At 53.2% G+C, this 20,332-nt stretch overlaps 1 protein-coding gene across 1 annotated transcript; it reads left to right on the top strand.

Annotated features, from left to right (window-relative positions):
* Positions 1-764: 764 nt before the first annotated feature.
* KCNG3 (potassium voltage-gated channel modifier subfamily G member 3) lies at positions 765-15,448 on the top strand. The gene is made up of 2 exons (XM_038751566.1): positions 765-1,468; positions 14,791-15,448. Exons 1-2 carry the CDS (start codon positions 765-767, stop codon positions 15,434-15,436), a joined length of 1,350 nt encoding a protein of 449 aa, XP_038607494.1. The 3' UTR covers positions 15,437-15,448.
* The last annotated feature ends 4,884 nt before the right edge of the window (positions 15,449-20,332 follow it).

The raw sequence follows: 20,332 nt of genomic DNA, 5'->3' as shown, positions 1-20,332 counted from the left end.
GGGCTTCATCTTCGGGGGCCGGGGCCGGGGCCGGGGGCGTCGGCGGGCTTCCGCCCTTGGCTCCGGGGGCATCACCGCCGGGCCCCGTCGCCGGACTCTGAGGGCATCACCGGGCTTCATCCTCGGGCTCCGTGGGCATCACCCCCGGGCTCCGGGGGCATCGCCGGGGCACCCAGCGCTTAGAACAGCGCTTTGCACATACTAAGCGCTTAATAAATGCCTTTACTATTATTATTAGTATTATCGCCGGACTCCGTGGGCATCGCCGGACTCTGAGGGCATCAGAGGGCTTCATCTTCGGGTTCCGAGGGCATCACCGGGCTCCGTCCCTTGGCTCCGGGGGCATCGCCGGACTCCTAGGGCATCACCCCTGGGCTCCGGGGGCATCACCGGGCTCCGTCCCTTGGCTCCGGGGGCATCGCCGGACTCCTAGGGCATCACCGCTGGGCTCCGGGGGAATCCCCGGACTCTGAAGGCATCACCGGTCTTCACCTTCGGGCTCCGGGCGCATCGCCGGACTCCATCGCCGGTCATTGAGGTCATCACCGGGCTTCATCTTCGGGCTCCGGGGGCACCACCACCGCCGGACTCCGGGGGCATCCGCCAGGCTCCGTCGCCGGGATCCGTCGCCGGGCTACGGGGGCATCGCCACTGGGCTCCATCGCCGGGCTCCGTGGGCACCACGGGCCAGGGGCGCGCCGTTCCTAGCTAAACAGGGCCGGTGTCGGAGAGACCACCGCGGCCGTCGGAGGGGCGGAGCGGCCATGGCCCGGGGCGGCGGCGTCGGAGCGTCGTCGGCGTCGGCGGCCCCCCCGGTGGTGCTGAACGTGGGCGGCGCCCGCTACTCTCTGTCCCGGGAGCTGCTGAAGGACTTCCCGCTGCGCCGGGTGAGCCGCCTGCACGGCTGCCGCTCGGAGCGCGACGTGCTGGAGGTGTGCGACGACTACGACCGGGAGCGCAACGAGTACTTCTTCGACCGGCACTCGGAGGCCTTCGGCTTCATCCTCCTCTACGTGCGGGGCCACGGCAAGCTGCGCTTCGCCCCGCGGATGTGCGAGCTGTCCTTCTACAACGAGATGGTCTACTGGGGGCTGGACGGCGCGCACCTGGACCACTGCTGCCAGCGGCGCCTCGACGACCGCCTGTCGGACGGCCAGCCCTTCGCCGCCGCGGGCCCCGACGCCCCCGCCGCCGCGGGCCCCGCCGCCGCGGGCCCCGCCTCCGCCGCCGCCTCCGCGGGCCCCGCGCCTCCCCTCCCCGACGGCGCGGCCCCCGGGCCCGCCCCGCGCCGCCGCTGGCTGGAGCGGATGCGCAGGACCTTCGAGGAGCCCGCCTCGTCGCTGGCCGCGCAGGTCCTGGCCGGCGTGTCGGTGGTGTTCGTCATCGTGTCCATGGTGGTCCTGTGCGCCAGCACCCTCCCCGACTGGCGGGCGGCGCCCGACCACCGCGGCCTGGAGGAGCGGAGCAGGTACGGCGAGCGCCCCCGCCGCCGCCGCCGCCTCCAGGGAGCCCGCCCCCCCATCAATCAATCGTATTTATTGAGCGCTTGCTGTGTGCAGAGCGCTGGACTAAGAGCTTGGGAAGTACAAGGTGGCAACATATAGAGACGGTCCCTACCCAAAAGTGGGCTCACAGTCTAGAAGGGGCATCGCTCCTTCCTTCCCTCAACCGTATTCATTGAGCGCCCTCCCTGTGCAGAGCACTGGACTGGGCGCTTGGGAAGGACAAAGACGGTCCCCACCCAACAGCGGGCTCACAGTCTCAGAATAATGATAATGGCATTGGTGAGAAGCAGCGTGGCTCGGTGGAAAGGGCGCGGGCTGGGGCGTCGGAGGTCGTGGGTGCAAATCCCGGCTACGCCAACTGTCGGCTGTGTGCCTTTCGGCAAGTCACTTAACTTAGAGAAGGAGCGTGGCTCAATGGAAAGAGCACGGGCTTTGGAGTCAGAGGTCGTGGGTTCGAATCCCGGCTCTGCCACGTATCTGCTGTGTGACCTTGGGCAAGTCACTTCACTTCTCTGAGCCTCAGTTACCTCATCTGTAAAATGGGGATTAAGACTGTGAGCCCCACATGGGACAACCTGATCACTTTGCATCCTCCCCAGCACTTAGAACAGTGCTTTGCACATAGTAAGCGCTTAACAAATGCCAACATTGTTATTATTATTATTATTCCCTGGGCCTCAGTGACCTCATCGCAAAAATGGGGATTAAGACTGTGAGCCCCACGTGGGACAACCCGATCACCTTCTGCCCTCCCCAGTGCTTAGAACAGTGTTTGGCACACAGTAAGTGCGTAACAAATACCATTATTGTTATTATTACTAAGCGCTTACTAGGTGCCAAGCACTGTTCTAAGTGCTGGGGGAGATACAAGGTGATCGGGTTGTCCCACGTGGGGCTCACACTCTTAATCCCCATTTTACAGATGAGGGAACTGAGGCACAGAGAGGTGAAGTGACTTGCCCAAGGTCACACAGCAGACGAGCGGCGAAGCCAGGATTAGAACCCATGACCTCTGACTCCCAACCCCGGGCTGTTTCTACTAAGCCACACCTCTAGTTGTACGAAGCGTGGTGGTGGTTAAGTGCTGACTATGTGCCAAGCATTGTACTCAGCGTGGGGCTTGGGTCGATCCAAGAGGCGCCCGGCCGAAGTCGGAGGGAGAACAGGGATTGAAGCCCCTTTTACAGATGAGGAAACCGAGGTCCAGATTGCCCAGCAGGTGGGTGGTGGTGTCAGGATTAGAACCCAGGTCCTCTGACTCCCCTGGCCACTAGGCCACGCCGCCTCCTGAACTGCCCAACACGCCCTGCTGTCTGCCCACCCTGCCTGCCTTTCATCCGCCTCCATCCATCTGCCTCATCGTCCATCCCGCCTCCAGAGGGAGAGTGGCATAGCCACCGCCCCCACTGTCCATCCCACCTCCAGCGACCCGAGGGAGAAGGGCATAGCCACCGCCGCGAGCTTCTGGTGGTGCCCGTGTCATGGGTGGGGGTCAGGCCCAAGGGACCCCAGCTTTCTGGGGGAATGTCCCTACCTGCTTTAGTTATGTGGAGCAGGGGGCCACAGGCTCTGAGGCCTGGAGAAGTGGGACTTGCCCAAGGTCACAAAGCAGGCAAGTGGAGGAGCTGGGATTAGAACCCGGGTGCCGCCTTCTTTCCACTAGACTGTGGCGCCTCTCATTCGTTCATTCAATCGTATTTATTGAGCGCTTACTGTGTGCAGAGCACTGTCCCAAGCGCTCCCCCAGTGGCATCAATGTCAGGTACCTGAGCACTGACCTCCCAGGCAAAATTATATCCTCTGCTCCGGTTGGAGAGCAGATGATTGTGGCCTCCGAGTTCCTCAAGGTTGTGGTCAGTCATGGGAGTAATGTAACCCAACCCTGCTCCCTTCAATCAATCAATCAATCGTATTTATTGAGCGCTTACTGTGTGCAGAGCACTGTACTAAGCGCTTGGGAAGTACAAGTTGGCAACATATAGAGACAGTCCCTACCCAACAGTGGGCTCACAGTCTAGAAGGGGAAGACAGAGAACAAAACCAAACATGGTAACAAAATAAAATAAATAGAATAGATATGTACAAGAGGGAAAAGAATCCTGTGAAACGAGGCCTGGACCAAGGAATGCCATCTTGGCGGTGTTTTCAGTCAATCAGTCAGTGGTATATATTGAGCATTTACTGTGTGCCAAGCACTGTACTAAGCGCCTAGGAGAGTACAGTATAACTGTTGACAGACATGTTCCCTTCCCTCAGCAAATTTACAGTCTAGAGGTGGGAATCAGGTGTTTGTCCAGTGAGACCTTTGATGTCTGCTCCAGAAGATGCTAGTTTCATTTAGTATTGTGGATCCATCAGTGGTATTTATTGAGTGCTTACTATGTGCAGAGCACTATTCTAAGCACTTGAGAGAGTACAGTAGAATGGAATTAGCAGACATGTTCCCTGCCCATAATGAGCTTAGGATCTCTACTGTCAGTGAGTATCACTTTGCAGAAGAAAGTAACCCACTTGGTGCATAACGGATTGGGTTGACTTGGGCCCCAGATGTGTCTTGTGAAAATAAAACACCAAAGGATTCGCCTAAAAGACACTGGTTGGTTCCAGTGCTGTGGAGTAATGAATCAATTAGTCAGATTCCTGTTTATGGAACACCTACTATATGCAGAGGACTGTGGTAAGTGCCCGGGACAGTACAACAGACTGAGAAGACCCTGTCCCTACCCTCAAGGTGTTCACAATCTAGCCAGAGGGAGGTAGACACAAAAATACCCTTATTTCTTCTCATAATCGTCCTGCTTTTTTTCATAATTTTTGCAACCTCGAAACAGGGGAGGGACTATTACGTGGGATCAAATAAGAATTACGCCTAGCAATGAGAGAGAAAAGAGGAGAAGAAGGAGGAGGAAAGCAGGAGAGAAGGAAGAGGAAGGTAAGAGGGCACTTGAGACTGCCTTTCTTACTTGTATTGCCCTCTCCTAAATGCTGCATACTATGGGCCCTCAATTCATTAACCCAGCTCCCTTCTCTTCCCGCCAGAGTCCCCAAACTCCCTCCCCAGCGTGTGTGTGTGGCATAGCACATTCTGACTCGTCTCATCCCAGCATGCTCCGCCTTCACTGCTTACAAAAACAATCTTTTCCATTTCCTCCTCAAAAATCATGGGGCTTGGTTGGGGGGGCAATGCGGTGGAGGCAAATATGAAAGTGAATTTGGTATATTACAGATAGGGTAATGGTAAAAATAACTGTGGAATTTGTTAAGCTCTTACTCTGTGCCAAGCACTGTCCTAAACTCTCGAATAGAAGATAAACAGGTTGGTCACAATCCCTGTCCCACATAAGGCTCACGGTCTAAGATGGGGCGCAATGGATATTTAGTCCCTACATTACAGGTGAGGAAACTGAGGCACAGAGAATAATAATAATAATGATGGTACTTGTTAAGCACTTACTCTGTGTCAAGTACTGTTCCAAGTGCTGGAGTAGATACAGAGAAGCAGTGTGGCCTAGTGGAAAGAGCACGGGCTTGGGAGTCAGAAGTTGTGGGTTCTAAGCCTTGCTCTGCCACTTGCCTGCTGTGTGACCTTGGGCAAGCCACTTCACTTATCTGTGCCTCAGTTACCTCATCTCTAAAGTGGGGATTAAGACTGTGAGCCCCACGTGGGGCAACCTGATGACCTTGTATCTACCCCCATGCTTAGAACAGTGTTTGGCACATAGAAAGTGCTTAACAAATACCATTATTATTATTATTATTATTAGTATTACTGATCACAGTGTACCCAGTCCCTGTCCCACATGAGGCTCACACTCCTAATCCCCATTTTAAATTAGTAAAGTCACTTCCCCAAGGTCACACAGCCGATAAATGGCAAAGCCAGGACGAGAACCCAAGTTCTTCTGACATCCAGGCCTGTGCTCTGTCCACCGGGCTGTGCTGCATCTCTGCCAGGCCAAGTACTGTATTACCTGCCGAGGTAGATACAAGATAATGAGGTCCCACCTGGGGCTCACGGTCTAGACAGTCTCCCCCTCTAGAATGTAAGCTCACCTTGGGCAGGGAATATGTCTGTTATGTTGACTCTCTCAAGCGCTTAATACAGTGCTCAGTACACAGTAAGTGCTCGATAAATATGATCGACTGACTGAATCAATCAGTCATATTTATTGAGCACTCTGTGCAGGGCACTGTACTAAGCCTTGCTGCTTCTTTGAAGAGGATATCCTGGAGGCAGGAGGAAACACCGGAGTCAAGGGAGGGTGAGAGGTCCGAGGCTGGAGAGGTCAGTTTGGGAACAGTTCGTGAAGAGATGGAAGTTGAAGCTGTGAGAGCCGAGAAGCCCCCTGGGTGGGTGTAGATGGAGAATTGAGCAGGGAGACGCAGAACTGAGTTCTGAGGGATCCCTACAGTCCAGAGCCCGAGGCAGAGGAGGAGCGGCCAAAGAGGTGGGAGAAGAACCAGGAGCTGGCTGAGAAACAGAGGTTAGAGAGCATTTCCAGGAGAAGAAGAGCCTGGTCAGAGGTGGCGAAGGCTACCCCTGGGTGTAGAAGGATTAGGGCGGACTAGGGTCCATTAGACTTGACAAGACGTAGGAGGAGGAGGAGGTTGTTGCTGATCTGGAAGAGAGTGGACTCGGTGGTGTGGTGGGGTGGAGACTGGACTGCTCAGGGCCAAGGGAGTTGGAGGAGAGAGAAAGTGGAATTGCGTGTGGTGTGACCGAGCCATTAAGGGGTCTGGGCAGCAACGGTGGTGGGAGGGACATGGGGGTCGCCCATGCTGCGGTGGTGCAGAGGGGGGCGGTGCGGGGGGATTTAGGAGTGGGGACACCCCAGCAGGTTGGAAAGCAGAGGGGAAGGAGCCATCGGAGAGCGAGCGGCTGAAGATGGTCAGGGAGGGGAGAAGAGCAGGTGCAGGATCTATCTAAGATATGGAGGGATGGGGTCCGGGGTGCATGGAGAAGGGGAGGCTTCTAGAACAGGCGGGTGCTCTCCTCTTGAAGTGGCCGGGAAGGATGAGAGAGTGGATGTGGGCGTGGAGGGAATTTGGGTAAAGGCAGGGAGGCTTTGAGGAACACACCTCTGATGGTTTCGGTTTTGCCTACCAAGAAGTGGGAGAGGTCATCAGGGCCAAGAGAGCAGGGAGTCCGGAGCACCGGGGGTTTCAGGAGGAACTTGAAGGTCTGGATGGAATTAGAGGTGGGGATGGTGGCCATCGGAAGACGAGGTAGGAGCAGTACTGTTGCTGAGTATAAGAGCGGGCAGCGGTCTAGCCAGTGAGTTTGAATTTGACCCAGAATAGGTTCAGAAAAATCACAGAAACGGTAACCTGTGGTAGCCGAGAGAAACGGTAATCTGTGGTAGCCATCTCCTCGGGAGCCTGAGGTAGCTCCACCCTCCCAGCTCTGTGATTGATGGATTGGGGCAACTGTCTACAGGCTGCGGTTCCAGTTTTGGGGCTGATTATTAGTATTAGTATTAGTAGTAGTAGGAGTAATACTGAATAGTACTGAGAAGTGTGCTTAGTGGAAAGAGCCCGGGCTTGAGAGTCAGGGGTCTTGGGTTCTAATTCCAGCTCCGCCAGTTGTCAGCTGTGTGACTTTGGGCAAGTCACTCAACTTCTCTGGGCCTCAGTTACCTTATCTGTAAAATGGGCATTGAGACTGTGAGCCCCCCATGGGACAACCTGATCACCTTGTAACCACCCCAGCGCTTAGAACAGTGCTTTGCACATAGTAGGCACTTAATAAATTTCCATCATTATTATTGGTAGTAATAGTATGGTATTTGTTAAATGCTTACTCTGTTTCTAGCACTGTCCTAAGCAGTGGGGTAGAATCAAGTTAGTCTGGTTGGACACAATCCGATGTGGGCGATATGTTGAGTGAATGGGGGTTGTTCTATGAGAGCAGCAGTTAAAGCTCTGGGGCTGATGCATTTTATTTTATTTTATTTTTTGATTGCATGGTTTTTACGGTATTTGTTAATCATTTACTACATTCATTCATTTAATCGTGTTTATTGAGTGCTTGTGTGCAAAGCACTGTACTAAGCACTACATGGTAAACACTGTTTTAAGCACTGGAGTAGGTTCAAGTTGATTGTCGGACACAGTCCCTGTCCCTCAAGGGGCTTACAGTCTAAGTAGAAGGGAGAACAGGTATTTAATCCTCATTTTACAGTTGAGGAAACTGAGGCGCAGAAAAGTTAAGTGACTTGTCCAAGGTCAAACAGCAAGCAATTGGCAGAGCCAGGATTTAGATAGAGCATGGACCTTCCTACAAGTCGGAAGGACCTAGGTTCTAATCCCGGCTCCACCACTTGTCTTCTGTGTGACCTTCGTTCGGCAAGTCACTTCACTTCTCTGTGCCTCAGTTACTTCATCGGTAAAATAGGGATTAAGACTGGAAGTCCTATGAGGGACAGGGACTGTGTCCAAGCCGATGATCTTGTATCTACCCCAGCGCTTAGTAAAGTGTCTGGCACATAGTAAGCACTTAACAAATATCACAATTATTATTATTTACCCCACATCTTGAAGGAAAAGCAAAGTGACAAGAATATTGATAACACTCTCTAAAAATCACTTAATTGGAGGCCTCAGTAAGTAGGAGAGTAAAACTTCCAATCCCCATCCACAGTAAAATGAACATGTTCTCACTGAATGACACTTTTATGTGCAACGAGCTTTATGAGCACATAAAAGTGCTCAGAATTTCACTGGCTTTGCACTGGTTGTTGGTCGAGTTTATTCTCCCAGGGTCTTGACATCTGCATTGTTTATGTCTGTGAGTGACTCACATGTTTTATCTCCAGTTTCAATGGTTGAAGCCATTAAAGTCGAGGCTGCGAGAAGATCAATGAATTTTCTAAAGAATATCGGAAATGAAGCTGTGTTTCCTCGTAGAAAAATGCATCTTTCACTAGGAAAAAAATATTGTGACAATCCCAAATGTGGATTTTTTTTAATTACAGACTATCTGGTTTGTAAAAAAGATCAGAGGCAGAAAAACCCAGTGCCTAGAGAAAATAGATCTTTCAAGAAGAAATGCTACTACAAGATGGAGCAGGGAGTTATGCAGGAAGGATTCTGTGTTGGATCTCTTGGGGAAATTAGGTTTTCACTAATAAAACAAGCATGTGGTAATGTCAACATGGCAGAGTGGATAGTGCAGAGCATGGGTCTGGGAGTCAGAAGGTCATGGGTTCTAATTCCGGCTCCCCTACTCATCTGCTGTGTGACATTGAGCAAGGCACTTCTCTTTGCCTCGGTTACCTCCTCCGTAAAATGCGGTTTGAGACTGTGAGCCCCACATGGGTCAGGGGCTGTGTCCAGCTCGATTTGCCTGTATCTACCCCAGTGCTTAGTACACTGCCTGGCACATAGTAAACACTTAACAAATACCATCCTCATCAAGAGTATATACTGAGCGCCTCCTGGGTGCAGAACACTGTACTAAGTGATTGGTAGCATACAGTGGTAGAAGAGGCAAGGTCCCTGCCCTCAAGGAGCTTACGCTTCAGAGTACAGTGCTCTGCACATAGTAAGCGCTCAATAAATACAATTGATGATGATGAGGGAGATAGAGCAGAGCACTGTACTAAGCACTTGGGAAAGTCCAGTATAACAGAGTTGGTAGACATGCTTCCTGCCCATGATGAGCTTATAGACCGTTCACACAGTTTATGACTGCTGACATCCTAAGTACGGAAGGATAACTAAATAAGTATAAGATAAGGATGGCTTGAGAAGCAGCGTGGCCTAGTGGATAGAGCATGGGTCTGGGAGTCAGAAGGACCTGGGTTCTAATCCCGTCATTAGAACCCTGCCATTGGTCTGCTGTGTGACCTTTGGCAAATCACTTAACTTCTCTATGCCTCAGTTACCTCATCCTCAGTACAGTGCCTGGCACATAGTGAGCACTTAGCAAATCTCATAAAAAACAACAACAAGTTAATCTTGGCCAAGAATATGCTTAAGTGCTAAGGAGTATTTTGGGCCAGATACAGCCTTGTGTCCCACCTGGGGCTCCCAAACAGATATTGACTCATCATTTTACAAATGAGGAAACAGAGGCCTAAAGAAGCTAAACGACGTGTCCCAAATCACCCAGCTGGCAAGCGGCGGGGCTGGGACTCGAACCCAGGTCCTCTGACTCCCAGGCCTGTGCCGTTTCCTTAGGGCCATAGAGGGCAGTCTTAACCTAAGGGGCAGGTTTCGCTGTGTTTCCCGGCGAGGACCATGGACCCCTCCAGGCCCTGGTGACTCTCAAATGCAGTAGGCCGGGCTGGGTTGGGCCGCTGGGCCTGGGGCGGCTCCCCCTGGTGATAACACTGGGCTGTTCTGGGTGTCAGTGCCCATTGTTGGGGTCTTCGCAGGGTGATAATAATAATAATGATGGCATTTATTAAGTGCTTACTATGTGCAAAGCACTGTTCTAAGCGCTGAGGAGGTTACAAAGTGATCAGGTTGTCCCACGTGGGGCTCACAGTCCTCATCCCCATTTTACAGGTGAGGTAACTGAGGCACAGAGAAGTGAAGTGACTTGCCCAAAGTCACACGGTTGACAAGTGGCGGGGCCGGGATTTGAACCCATGACCTCTGACTCCAAAGCCCGGGCTCTTGCCACGCTGCTTTTCACAGCCACCTGCTCTCCTGGTGTGACCCCGGATAGCCCACATTGACCTGGCCAGCCACTCATACACCTGTCTGATGTGGGGACTGGCACAGGGACCCAGAGGCAGGTTGCGGGCAGGGGAGATCCTCAAGTGGGGAGGGATGGGACCTGGGGGTTAGGGAGTCTTTCTTTGTATTTAAAGAGATGTCACCCGTGGGTGCAGCTGGTGAAAAATCCTGACTGCGCTGTATGCATGCGTGCGTGTAAACACACTCATTGATTGATTACGGTCTTGGGACTGGAAACTCCCTGGGCAGGGATTGTGCCTACCAACTCAGTTGTAGTGTATTCTCCCAAGTGCTTAGTACATTGCTCTGTACCCAGGAAGCACTCAGTAAAAACCATTGATTGATTTATTGGCAGCCACTCTCTGCAAACCTCCCCTCCCCTTTCCCCACTCCTCTGGGTGAGGACATCTCTCTCAGAGCCCCCAGCCGAGTTGGATCTCATGACACTCCACCCTGCCATGACCAAGGCCCAGGACAACCCCCCTCCCAACCCCCAGCCCAGTCACCACCCCTCTGTACCAGCTTGGGGTATCCAAAAAGCAGACCCATCCCACCATAGGCTAAGATGTCAGGCACAGAGGCTGTGTGTCATTTTTCCACCAGCTGCCCACACCCCCGATTCAGTCCTGGCACCTGTAGACTGCATTATTAAACACACAGAATATGAAGCTTCTTAGGAGGATTTAATGTCCCTGTTAACTGTTCTGCCATTGAAATGTACCATTCAAAAGTATAATTTTTTTCTGAAGTCAAAATGATGAGACTAAACGGAAGGAAATGGGAAGTAGCAATTTTTAGGGTGTGGCCCTTCCAAAGGCAGGGAGATGGCCAGAATGACTTATTGAGATCCTGCTTCTCTTGGAAGCCACGGGGTTTGCTGAAAATCTCTTGTCAGCTGAAGAGGGGCCAGGGTGGGTTCACCAGATGGAGAAGGAGGAGGAAGAGGTGGAGGAAAAGTCAGCCAGGCAGGAGCTGAAAGAGCCTAACTCCACCATTACCGGGGCCAGGGGGGCGGTGGTGGTCAAGCCAGCTGTGGGCCACATAGCAGCCCTGGACCCAATTCTGACTTTAGATGTTGGGTCCAGAGCCTGGACCTTGAGGGTCGATGAGGGGGGCCCTCCTGGGATGACTCTGGGAGCCTGTCGGAGACAAACATGGGCCGGATGGGCCATGGGGCCCCACCCGCTCACAGTCCTGTTGACACTGCGGATTTCAGGTTTCTGCAGTCCGAGTAAAACTGGAGTGGGATCAATCGGTGGGAGGCGGAAGCTGTCCGGAGCCCGCTCTTTTGCCCCCTCCCAGGACAGGCGTGGGAGCTGGGATGACTGGGCGGTCACTGAGGTTGAGGCCCCGGACCAAGGGCAACAAAGAAGTGACGTGTTCCCTATACATAAGGAGCTTCCAATCAGACAGGTGCCCAAGAAGGTCAGAACCGGTCCCGATTGGTCTCAGAGGCTCAGGCTGCATGCCTGGGGTTCACGATTACGCCAGTGTTCTTGCCGGGTCTCAGTGTGTTGGGCGGTGCCGGGATGGGATCTTTCCAAAGACTCCAGGATGCGGATCCTCCTGGGATTCGCCACCACTTGCGAAATGCACAGTTTCGCCTGGCATTGTTTGCCCTGCACATTCACGTCAGCCTGGGCTGCAGCCCGGGGCCCAGCCGCACGTCTACAGGCTGATCACCGTCCTGTCAATTCTACGCTCCTTGTGGGAAGAGATCAAAGCTACCAACCCTCTTGTATAGTAATAATTATAGTAATGGCATTTGTTAAGCGCTTACTATGTGCAAAGCACTGTTCTAAGCGCTGGGGAGGATACAAGGTGATCAGATTGTCCCACGTGGGGCTCACAATCTTAATCCCCATTTTACAGATGAGGTAACTGAGGCACAGAGAAGTTAAGTGACTTGCCCAAAGTTACACAGCTGACAAGTTGGCGGAGCAGGGATTTGAACCCATGACCTCTGACTCCTAAGCCCGTGCTCTTTCCACTGAGCCACACTGCTTCTCAAGTACTTTCCCAAGTGCTCTGCACCCAGGAAGAGCTCAGTAAATTCCACTGATGGATTGAGGGCAGAGGCACTCTGTCTCCGAGGGGGCTGGATGCAAATCTTGCAAGTCCTGCCACATCCACGATGGCTTGTTTTAAAGCTTTCAGGTTTTTTGTTTTGTTTTGTTTTTGTTTTTTCAAAAGAAAGACATTGTGCTTCCCATTTCCGGCTTCTGGTCCCTCATCAGCCCTTTATGGAAGATGGTGTCAGTTATTTTATAGCCAGGCTAATTACTCACAAGTTTGGGGCTGTCCTGGTCTCTGCCATCTCCTCCATTTTTTGCCTTTGAGCTAATTCCTAGGAGTGGGAAAGGGGAAATAAAGGGAACCCGAATTGCTGTCATTTGGTATTGTGGTTAAACAGTTTGGTAGAAGATGAGAGGATCTGGGGAGTGCAAGTCATGGCTGGAATGAAATTTGATGGTGTCTGCGAGTTTCAATTGTGCATAATGATATCCTGTGGCCATTGTGGTTGTGCGTTAGCCCCATGGCCATTGGGCTGGGGTTCATGTTGGCCCTGTGGCCATCGTGTCGGGGTTCAGGTAACCTCATGGCCACTGTATTTGGATTCGTGTAAGCCTCATGGCCATTGTGTTTGGTGGGGTTTGTAGTAGCCCTGTGGCCATTTGTTGTGGCCCGTGATAGTCCATGTCCATGGAGTCAAAGTTCGTGGTAGCCCCTTGGCCACTGGAGTGGATAATGAAGCGTTGGCTTTGACGGCTGGAAACCATTTGTTTCTTTAAACGCTGAGGATGAAAGAGAGGAGGACTGCTGATCTGACAACATTCAATTATACATAATTGTCCTTCACATTCACAGATGATGCCCTGACAGGGGCAAGGGAGGATGAAGGAACCCATCTGCTTGGGGGCCAGTGGGGGACCACCACCCAAGGGAAGGACAGACCCTGCTGTAATGCCCGGAGGGAGTCCCGGGGGTGGGGTAAGGGGAGCGGCAAATGGGAATGGGCTGGGGAGGTATCACTTGGAATCTGGGGCGATGAATTCTGGCCAGGTGAACTGAGTGGAGCCGCTTTCAGGGAAGGAGAGAGTGGGATGCAGTTTCGAACTCATCTGGAATTCGAATGGCATTTTGGTTCTTCCAGGCACTTCCACATCGTGGTGACCTCATTACACTTTGAAAGACTGTCCTCTCCACAGTGGGCACGCTGACCACACCGTGCTCACCCACTAAACCGGGCAGACCCACCACACTGAACACAAAGACCGCATTTTCTACCCTCACCACACTGTGCATGCACAAAGACTGTGCTGTGACTTGCTGTTTGCTTACTGTTTGTGGTATCTGTCCATCAGTTATTATTATTATTGTTTTTATTAATTCAGCCTGGCCTTGTGGTTAGAGAATGGGCCTGGGAGTCAGAAGGAACTTTGTTCTAAACCCAGCACCATCACCTGCCTTCTGTGTGACCTTGGGCAAATCATTTCACTTCTCTGGGCCTAAGTTACTTCATCTGTAAAATGAGGGTTCAGATTGTGAGCCCCATGTGGGACAGGGACTGTGTCCAACCTGATTAGCCGTGTTGGGTAGGGACCGTCTCTATATGTTGCCGACTTGTACTTCCCAAGCGCTTAGTACAGTGCTCTGCACACAGTAAGCGCTCAGTAAATACGATTGAATGAATTACCTTGTATCTACCCAAATGCTTAGAACAGTGCCTGTCATATAGTAAGCACCTAACAAATACCATTAAAAAAAATATATAAACAAAAAAACCCAGTTCTACCTGAATTCATTCAGAAAGGTCAGGACAAGTATTTGGCTCTCCCAAGGCCTGGGTAGACATGGACAGTGGTCCGTCCATCTCCACCTAGACAATGGTCCAGAGTATTGTACTGGGCATCTACTACTACTGCTAGAAATAATAAAGGTGTTTGGTAAGCACTTACTCTGTGCCTAAGCGCTGGGGTAGATAGAAGGCTTGGACACTGTCATTTTACAGATGAAGGAACTGAGGCCCAGAGAAATGAAGTGATTTGCCCAAGGTCACACAGCAGACAAGTGGCAGAGCCGGGATTAGAACCCAACTCCTTCTGACTCCTAAGCCTGTGCTGCTGGGTCACTAGGCCACGGCTGCTTCCTCCTCATACTGTGTGTGCAGAATGCTGTACTGGGCACTTGGAAGAGGACAATAAGAAAAACCTGGTCCCGTCCCTGTCCCCGAGGAGCTTGCCAATCTACTGTCTCTGTGGACCCAAGTTAAGAACCACTGCTCAAAGGGAGTGAGTCTGGGGGATGTTTTAGTGACTCCCAGTAAACTTGTCTTCCCTCTCATTTCAAGACTGATCCGCCTAAACCCATTGCATGAATTGACCTTGTAGCCAAGCCCCATGGTGGGGGTCATCTGTCCCGTCCCCAGGCACAGAGGTGGAAAGCCAGGGAGGGCGAGGTGGCGTCGGGCACCCCTCCTGCTCGCTGGCAGAGCCACCGGGCCAACACCAACCCGTCTTTCATTCTAGCTGAAGAAATAGGGGCGCTATTAAAAGGCTCCACGATGAAATGATCAATTCGTCTTTTGTTCTCTTGACAGGATAATTGAAGCCATCTGCATCGGCTGGTTCACCGCCGAGTGCATCGTGAGGTTCATCGTCTCCAGAAACAAGTGCGAGTTTGTCAGGAGGCCCCTCAACATCATCGACTTACTGGCCATCACCCCCTATTACATCTCCGTTGTGATGACGGTCTTCACGGGAGAGGATTCCCAGCTCCAGAGGGCAGGTGTCACCCTGCGCGTGCTCCGGATGATGCGGATTTTTTGGGTGATCAAGCTGGCCCGCCACTTCATCGGCCTGCAGACCCTGGGCCTGACGCTTAGGCGCTGCTACCGGGAGATGGTGATGCTGCTCGTCTTTATTTGCGTTGCCATGGCGATCTTCAGCGCGCTCTCCCAGCTCCTGGAGCACGGCTTGGACCTGGAGACGTCGAACGAGGACTTTGCCAGCATCCCCGCCGCCTGCTGGTGGGTGATCATCTCTATGACGACGGTCGGCTACGGCGACATGTACCCCGTCACGGTGCCCGGGCGGCTCCTTGGGGGGGTCTGCGTGGTGAGCGGCATCGTCCTGCTGGCCCTGCCGATCACCTTCATCTACCACAGCTTTGTGCAGTGCTACCACGAGCTCAGGTTTAGGTCCGCTAGGTGCGGCAGGAGCCTGTCCGCCGACCTCCTAAATTGAGGTGGGGCCCAGGCCGCCCTCTTCCTGCCCGTCCCCGGAAGGGCAATGTGGGGGCGATGCTGGCCTTCCCCAGCTAAGGGCGGAGATGAGCAGAGCGGCTCTTCCCGGGCAGGCCACGCATTGTCGCCTGCATCGGAGGCGCGCCCTGTCCCAACCTCGTTCTTTCAGGAAAGGAAAGGCAGCTCCCCCAGCGGGACGACGGAGAGGCTCTTGGGGCTCCGGCGTCTTTGGGTCGTCATCAGACACCCGCCGGCCCGGGACCACGGGAAGGGTCCGGGTCAATCAGAGACAATGCTCTCGGAGAACTGGGTGATTTCTCCCTCTCGGGTCAGGGATAGCCCGGAACCAAGTAGGGGCAAGAGGGAGAATCCCCCACTGAGTGCTGGGGAGCCCCCACCCCTGGTAGACAAGAGACGCAGGTGCCCCCCACAGCGCCCGGCCCTCCGGGCGCGCCTGTGCGTGGAGGTGGGGAGGGATGGTCCCCTGGGGCTGTCCTCCCAGGCGGATCTCCCCCATCCTCGGGCCCGAGTGCAGCAAGACATGGGGGACAGAGACCAGCCGGTCCTCATGCAGGGGTCGGGCATCCTCGTCCCCCACCATTTAGCTCTGGGCGAGCAAGCCCGGCTTCCCCCAAACCAGGGCAGCTCCAGCCCTCTGGAGACCTGGGGCCAATCGGAGGCCAGGAAGTTCTCCTCTACATGGGGCGGCTCAGCTGCGGGAGTCAGCCGACACCTGGTTGAGTCCGGCCCGGTGAGGGAGAGGGCCAATCGGCGTACATGAGTGGGGTCATTCTTTAGGTGCAGTGAGCCCGGCTGACCATTCCCTCCCTCACCCGTGCCAGGCTCCGGATGCTACGTCAGGCCACCCTGCCTGGAGCCGCTATGGACCAGTGGTGAGCAGAGCCGCCTGGACCCCTGGGACAATGTGGTCGTTTCACACGGGATCCCCTTCCTGCCCCACACCGGGCTCCTCCCACCTCCCCTCCCCGCCCACCGGAGCTCTCACCGGGCGATGCCTCACCCCAGGGAGGTCCAGCTCCCATATTCCCAATCACCCCCACCCCCTGCCCCGGCTCCAGGTCCACGGAGTTTGGGATCAGAAACATAAAGCGCAGCACGCGTTTAATAAATACCGGTCGATACATAGGCCCAGGCAAGTGAGTGCAGGAGTTGAACTCCGGGCATAAAGCCGGTCTACCGGAGTGGGTCTCGCTGGCGGGTGGGCTGAGGCCGTCAGGCTCGGCCCAACCACCCAACATGAGAGGACGAAGTGGCGGGGGATGAGATGGGGGGGCTCCCTTCCCCGGGGCCAGGAGCACCGTTGGACTTTGCAAGTGCATAGTGCAGTGCATCTTTGAGGGTGGGGGGAGTTGTTATAGTGAGGCAGGTTTCCCGTCCATTTAGCCTGCCCCCTCCCCTCACCAATGCCCCTGGCTCCACCTGAGCTCTCTGTGTGGCCGAGCGCCGGGGGCGGGGGGACGGAGAGGGGGGAGTGAGGCGGCGCTGTGTCTGCCAACTCTGTTCTGTTGTACTATCCCAAGTGCTTAGTACAAGTGCTCCGCACCCAGTAAGAGCTCTCAATAAACACCATCGATTGATTGGGGCCAGTCCGCTCTGGAGGAGAGTGCGCTTGGCCTCACAGCTGGGGGCTGGGCTGTGACCACTGCTTCCCCCAGTTGTCCACAGGTGGAACGGACCCCAGCCCAGTCCGGCTAGGAACCTGAGGGACAGGGGAGTTCTCCTTCCTCATGACAATCAAGGGAAGCAAAAGGTTTTCTCTTAAAGCCCGGTCCCCTGTGTTATTCTGAATTTCCTACACATGTAGAATGGTAAGAGAAAACTCATTAATTGCTGCTACTACCACCACCACTTCTAAGCAGAACAGGATCAGAAGCAATTTAGCCTTAGCTCTGGCCCATTTAGAATGGATGTTTTGGGAAACCAGGCGTCATAGCCACTTTTTTGACCCTTTTCCATCCAGTGCGAGCACTGTTTTAACACTTAGGAGAGAAGTTGTTAGCTGTCAACTCCAAGAGCCACACTAAACCCAAGGAGAGCCTTGGGTCCAGCTGCCAGAAAGGAATGGTTTATTTCCAGAATTTGGGAGAAAAGTGTAAAGCTGAGTAACTGTGCTTATGTCAAGTCCTCACAGTACCCAAATTTGGCAGTCCCTGAAATTAGGAGTCATTTATAAAGGCTCTTCTCTTCTCATACAAAACAGGAGAGCAAAGTAATAAATCAAGCAGTCAATCAGTAATATGTAGTGAGTGCCTACTGGGTGCAGGACACTATCCTAAGGGCTTGGGAGACTCTCATAGAGATAGTAGCCACTGTCCCTGCCCTTAAGGAGCTTACGGTTCACTTTGTGCAGAGCACTATCCCAAGCACCTGTGAGAGTCTTACAGAGTTAGTAGGTATGCTCCCTGCCCTTAAGAAGCCTACAGTCTTCTTTGTGCAGGGAACTGTACTGAGCACTTGGGAGAGGACAATAGAACTTGCAGACATGCTCTCTGCCCTCGAGGGACTTAGAGACTGTATGCAAAACACTGTTCGGGGCACTTGGGAGAGTACAAAAGCGTTGATAGACACGCTGCTCTCTGCCCTCCAGGAGCTCCCAATCAATCAGTCAATCCTATTTATAAAATGGTTACTGCGTGCTGAGCACTGGTATTAAGCGCTTGGGAGAATACAGTATGGCAGAGTTGGAAGACATGTTCCCTCTCCACCAAGAGCTTACAGTCTTCTGTGTGCAGAGGTCTGTACTGAGCACTTGGGGAAAGTACTATATAGAGTTAGCAGACATGCTCCCGGCCCTCAAGAAGTTTACCATCTAGCAGGGGGAGACAGACGTTAAAATAAATTGCAGTGAATGAATGAATCGATCAGTCAGTCTTATTTACTGACCGCTTACTGGGTGCAGGACATTGTACTCAGTGCTTGGGAGAGTACAATATGACAGTATAACAGATACATTCCCTGCCTGTAACCAACTTAAAGTGGGAGATGAGGAGGAAGATGTAAAGTGAGTGGTTTGAGTAATAGAGTAGAAACAGAAGGGCTTTGGGGGCTCAGATGAGTGAGAACTGAAGATTGTGGGGTGAGGGGCTCAGGGCTTGGTAAGGCAGTGCGGAAGGGAGTTGAGCGGGGAGCCATCTGTCTTCCCTTCTATTCAGGGTGAGCCGGGTGGGAGCAGAGCGTGTGTGAACACGGCCACGTGGAACCTCCGCTCGTAGGCTCAGCGGACCCTTGCCGGCGCTCAGCTGCTCCATTAATTTAGCACTTTATCCTCAATGAACTTTAAAGTGATTCCTCCAACGGGTGCAACAATATCGTGAAAGAATCGTTCATTAATACAGTCCGAGGTTCCAGGCCTTTCTAACCTTCTCAAAAATCTCAAGTTCAGTTCCTAGCAATGCTCTGCTGGAGTCATTTTTCCAATTGCTCGATATGTGGGTCGCGGGGAGGAGACCTAGCCTCGGACCGGGCTCCATATGTAGACCTTGGGAAGTACAAAACCATTTTCAAGAGGTTCAAGGTTCAAGCAGAAAGAAATGGGAGGAGTTGGGGCTGGGGCAGCCCTAGGAGCAGGACTTGGTTGGTAGTGTCAATCTGTAGGTTGTTCTGAGCGTCTCTACGGGCAAAGCACTGCGCTTAGCATTTGGGAGGAGGAAGCAGAGTTAGAAGACACGATCCCTGTCCTCAGGGAGCTTAAACTGTTGGGTACAGATCCCTGAACTTGAGCGCTTGGTGGGGGGCAGTAGAGGCAGTAGACCCGATCCCTGCCCCCGAGGAGATTACAGTCGGCGGTACTCAGAGCACTGTACTGAGTGCTTGGTGGGGGCCAGTAGAGTTGGTAGATTAGGTCCCTTCCAGTCTTCTGTGTGCACAGCTCTGTACCAAGGGTTGGGAGAGGACCGTGGAGTTAGCAGACTTGGCCCTGTATAGTCTTCTGTGTGCAGAGTGCTGTGCTGAGTGGCTGGGAGAGCACTGTAGGGGTAGTAGACTTGGCCCCTGCCCTTGAGGAGCCTCTCTTGGTCCCCTTCCCTCGGCCCCCTGCCCTTCCCTGCCCATTCCACTCCCCAGCCAGAGTGCTCAAAGCTCACAGTGTTTTTATTGTTGACATTTCCACCAGTTGATTTATCTGACACCTGTCTCTCATCTGGCACCAACCATGTCACCAAGCCACATCATCACCAGAACATGCCGGGCTCATAAATTGCTCATTTGTCCTTTGATGAGCCTGTTGATACCAGTGGGCACAATGACAGAGTTTTTGTATCCAAAATTTTCTCAAAATGCACTATAGAGATATCCCTGCCATTGGTGGCTACAGGTTTTCCAATTTTCTCAAAGGCAAGCAATTGAGAAATAGGACTTGTTGACCTCTGGGGAATAAATCTGGGGAGAAGTGGAGAGTCAATCCCTGCTCTCCCTCCTATTTACACTGTGAGCCCCATGGGGAGCCTAGTGATCTTGTATGTACCCCAGTGCTTAGTTCAGTGCTTGGCACATAGTAAGCACTGAACAGATATCACAGTTATTATTAAGATGACCCAAGAACTAACTCCCTTTGGATTCAGGTGACCTTAGAGCCTTGGGCAGCTGGGAACGGAGCTGAGGAGTGGGAGCCAGCTCACCTTCCTCCTGTCGCTGTGGCCAAAGGAAGCTGTGGGCTCAAGTTGCAGATAACAGATCCATTTCGCTTCAGCAGCCACAGTTTGCTGGGGGGGGGGGGGGGGGGGGGGGGATCTGGCTTTCGGCCCTAAATATTTCCCCCAAGGAGCTAAGTTTTGGAATTCCCCTGAGATGGCCTATGAAATGTGAGTCGCCAGGAGCTGCCCGTGGCCCGTCTTTTCCACACGGCTTCAGTGGTGGCCACAATACCTTCCGCTTTCTT

Source organism: Tachyglossus aculeatus, chromosome 9 (genome assembly GCF_015852505.1).
Source record: "Tachyglossus aculeatus isolate mTacAcu1 chromosome 9, mTacAcu1.pri, whole genome shotgun sequence".
Taxonomy (NCBI): domain Eukaryota; kingdom Metazoa; phylum Chordata; class Mammalia; order Monotremata; family Tachyglossidae; genus Tachyglossus; species Tachyglossus aculeatus.
The sequence above is the reverse complement of the archived record's forward strand: the minus strand, read 5'-3'. Positions and strand labels throughout refer to the sequence as shown.